We start from the raw sequence: 3460 nt of genomic DNA on the forward strand, positions 1-3460 counted from the left end.
GCTGCAGTGAGCTATGATTGTGGCACTGTAGTCCATCCTGGGTGACAGGGTGAGACGCCCTGTCTTTTAAAACAAATTTCAATTTTTTTTTTTAAAGGAGACTGGTCATGGTGGTTTATGCCTGTAATCTCAACACTTTGGGAGGCCAAGGTGGGAGGATCACTTGCGCCCTGGAGTTCAAGACCAGTCTGGGCAACAAAGAGATCCCCCCCATCAAAAAAAAAAAAAAATTAAGAAAAAGCAAGATTATTTTTCTTTTTTTTAACTTTTTTTTTCCTTTGAGACAGAGTCTGGCTCTGTCACCAGGCTGGAGTGCAGTGGCGCAATCTCGGCTCACTGCAACCTCCCTGGTTCAAGCAATTGTCCTGCCTCAGCCTCCTGAGTAGCTGGGACTACAGGCGTGTGCCATCACGTCCAGCTAATTTTTATTTATTTATTTATTTGTTTGTTTATTTTGTGTGTGTGTGGTTTTCTTTTTAATTATCTTTAGTCTTGTGATCACACATAATTTTAAAATTTGTGTGTATCTCCGCTCCTTTAATCCTTTTAAGTTGGCAAAAGCACCATTCCCAATCACAAATACACAGTTCTACAGTTTTATGTTTCTGAATGGCTGTTTAAAGACAATGCTAAATTATAACTTAGTTTGACTTAGACTGTAAAGAATTCAAGAATGAAGTTTAACTTGCTACTATTTTAAAAGCATATGACCTTACAGATTTATAAGATGGGAGAAGTGTTGAATAATCTTTAATATTACACATAAACCATACTAAAATGCCTTTCAATAAGTAAAAGGAACCATTTTAAATACAGGGAATTATAATTAGATTGGCATCGTTAAGGCCAAAACTCTAGACATTGCTACCTTATTTATCTTCAACCCTTGCCTTTAAGAGGCAAATGAACACAAAACACAGGTGAATCTTGCTTGGTTCTGAGACAGTGAAGGAATTTCCCCAGTATTTAAATATATTCACATAACCAGCTATATAAATCTAAATATAAAACCAATCTCCAGTAAGTTTTAAGACGGCACCATCTTTGTGAAAAGTTGAACATTAATAACAAAGTCTAATCATATCTTTAGAAGGGGTAAACAGTGATAGCATTTACTGAATTGGAATTACTATTAAAATTTAAAAACTGAAATATTCATTTAACCACAAGCCAGTCTTAGTTTTAAATCAGGACTGCCCAACAAAATATTCTGTCAATCATTCATGATCTGAATTCTAGTGTATGAGATCTATTAAAGTATGGTACACATAAAAAAGTCATGAGACATTTGTAATAAATAAGGCAGTGGCCAATTATTACTCATTAGTAGCTTTTTTGAGATAAGCTATCAAGTCTGCCCTTTCTTCCTTCTTCTTAATGCCGACAAAGATCATTTTTGTTCCAGGGATGTACTTCTTGGGATTCTCCAAATATTCCATCAGTGTATCCTCTCCCCAGGTGATGCCTTTGTTCTTATTGGCGGCTGTGTAAGAGTATCCAGGGGCCTGACCTGTCTTCCTCCCGAAGAGACCATGGAGATTTGGCCCAGTCTTGTGCTTGCCTCCCTTTTCAACGGTGTGGCACTGGGAATACTTCATAATAAAAATCTTCTTGCCTTTCTCAACATCACCCATAATTAATTCTCTTTTTAGTCGCTGGCGCAACGAAGATTCCCGCTCCGAAGCAGGATATCCCCACTCTCTCATTTTTATATATTTTTAGTAGAGACGGGGTTTCACCATGTTGGCCAGGATGGTCTCAATCTCAACCTCGTGATCTGTCCACCTCGGCCTCCCGAAGTGCTGGGATTACAGGTGTGAGACACAGCACCTGGCCTTTTTTTTTTTTTTTTTTTTGAGACAGGGTCTGGCAGTGGTGCGATCTCGGCTCACTGCAACCTCCACCTCTCTCACCTCATCCTCCCAAGTAGCTAGGACCACAGGCATATGCCATGATGCCCAGCTAATTCTTGTATTTTTTGTAGAGAGAGTTTTGCCATGTTGCCCAGGCTGGTCTCAAGCTCCTGAGCTCAAGCAATCCATCCACATTGGCCTCCCAAAGTTTTGGGATTACAGGGGTGAGCCACTGCACCTGGCTATTTTTCTATTTGCAAGGTAATTAATAAATGAGAACAAAGAGAAGGAAGTTAATATCGTTGGCAGATACATCAAGTTCTTTACTTACTAATAGAAAACTTGCTTTTTCTTCTTTTAAAAACAACTTCAGTCCAGGCACGATGGCTTACACCTGTAATCCCAACACTTTGGGAGGCTGAGGCAGGCAGATGGCATGAGCCTAGGAGTTTAAGACCAGCCTGGGCAACATGGCAAAACCCTGTCTCGACAAAAAATACAAAACTTAGCCGGGCATGGTAGCATGTACCTGTAGTCCCAGCTACTCAGGAGGCTGAGGTAGGAGGACTGATAAGGCCCAGGAGGTCAAGGCTGTAGTGAGCTGTGATCATGCCGCTGCATTCCAGCCTGGGCAGCAGAGTGAGACCCTGTCTCAGAAAAACAACAACAAAAAAATGCCAAGTTGATAGTGATATTTTGCTACCTGTCAGAAACTTTTCTAGTTAAGTGAGAAATAATGTGGGAGACAAAAAGTCATTTTAGGGATATCAGAAAGGTAAGAGAACCAAAATATACTATCTTTAGAAACTCAGTATCAGAGATGAAATATTTCTGCTATGTATTGGGTAAAGTAAGTAGTTTAATTTGTGACTTGTTCCTTCCACATTGATGAATGTTCCAGTCAGCTAATAGTGTATAGCCTTTCTCTTAAATCAAGATTGAGTTAAAATTATAGTTTGTCTTTTAACAGTTCTGAATGCTGTCCTCAAAACGGTTAGGGATACCAGCTCCCTGCCTTACTTTCCTCTCCCAGATTCTCAGTACACCATCAATGTTACCTGTCCCCAGCTCCATTCTCTACCTCCAGGATCTCAGGAACCTACAGAAGTAGCCAGGTATGATGCAGAAGTTCAGTTTAGAATTAGGAAAGTATGGAATCACATCTGCTAGTTATGTGCTATGTAGTCTCAGGCAATGGTAAATAGCTAACTTAGTGCTTATTTGTGCTAGGTATAACCATGAGTGCTTTTTCCATGACACTTACAGTGTTCACAATGACACTCTAAGGCAAATACTGTTAATATCATCATTTAAAGATGATGATTACACTCTTACAAGAGGTTAAGTCACTTATTCAAGGTTTAATAGTAAGAGATGAACTCAGATATAAAGCCAGGGCATCTGACACTAAAGCCCTTGTAACTAGTCACACATTGCCACCACAGCTTAATAAATTCTACCTCAGTTCCCTCATTTGTAAGGTGCTTTTAACATGTATTTCACAGAGGTGATATGAAAATGAAATGATATAATGTATTTATTACGAATATTTGGCACACAGTAGATGCTCATCAGTAAGTATTCTTTCCATTTCTTCCTGTATTGAC

The 3460-nt window shown here is 39.3% G+C and overlaps 1 protein-coding gene across 1 annotated transcript; it reads right to left on the reverse strand.

Moving 5' to 3' along the window:
• Positions 1-1287: 1287 nt before the first annotated feature.
• Positions 1288-1682, reverse strand: LOC117081557 (cytochrome c-like). Its single transcript, XM_033207680.1, has one exon. It carries the CDS (start codon positions 1632-1634, stop codon positions 1317-1319), a length of 318 nt encoding a protein of 105 aa, XP_033063571.1. The 5' UTR covers positions 1635-1682; the 3' UTR covers positions 1288-1316.
• Positions 1683-3460: the final 1778 nt, after the last annotated feature.

Source organism: Trachypithecus francoisi, unplaced genomic scaffold (assembly GCF_009764315.1).
Source record: "Trachypithecus francoisi isolate TF-2019V2 unplaced genomic scaffold, Tfra_2.0 Lachesis_group8, whole genome shotgun sequence".
NCBI lineage: Eukaryota > Metazoa > Chordata > Mammalia > Primates > Cercopithecidae > Trachypithecus > Trachypithecus francoisi.

Bases quoted from the DNA above. Each gene is read 5' to 3' on its own strand.
- LOC117081557 (XM_033207680.1), bottom strand. From the start codon at position 1,634: ATGGGTGATGTTGAGAAAGGCAAGAAGATTTTTATTATGAAGTATTCC.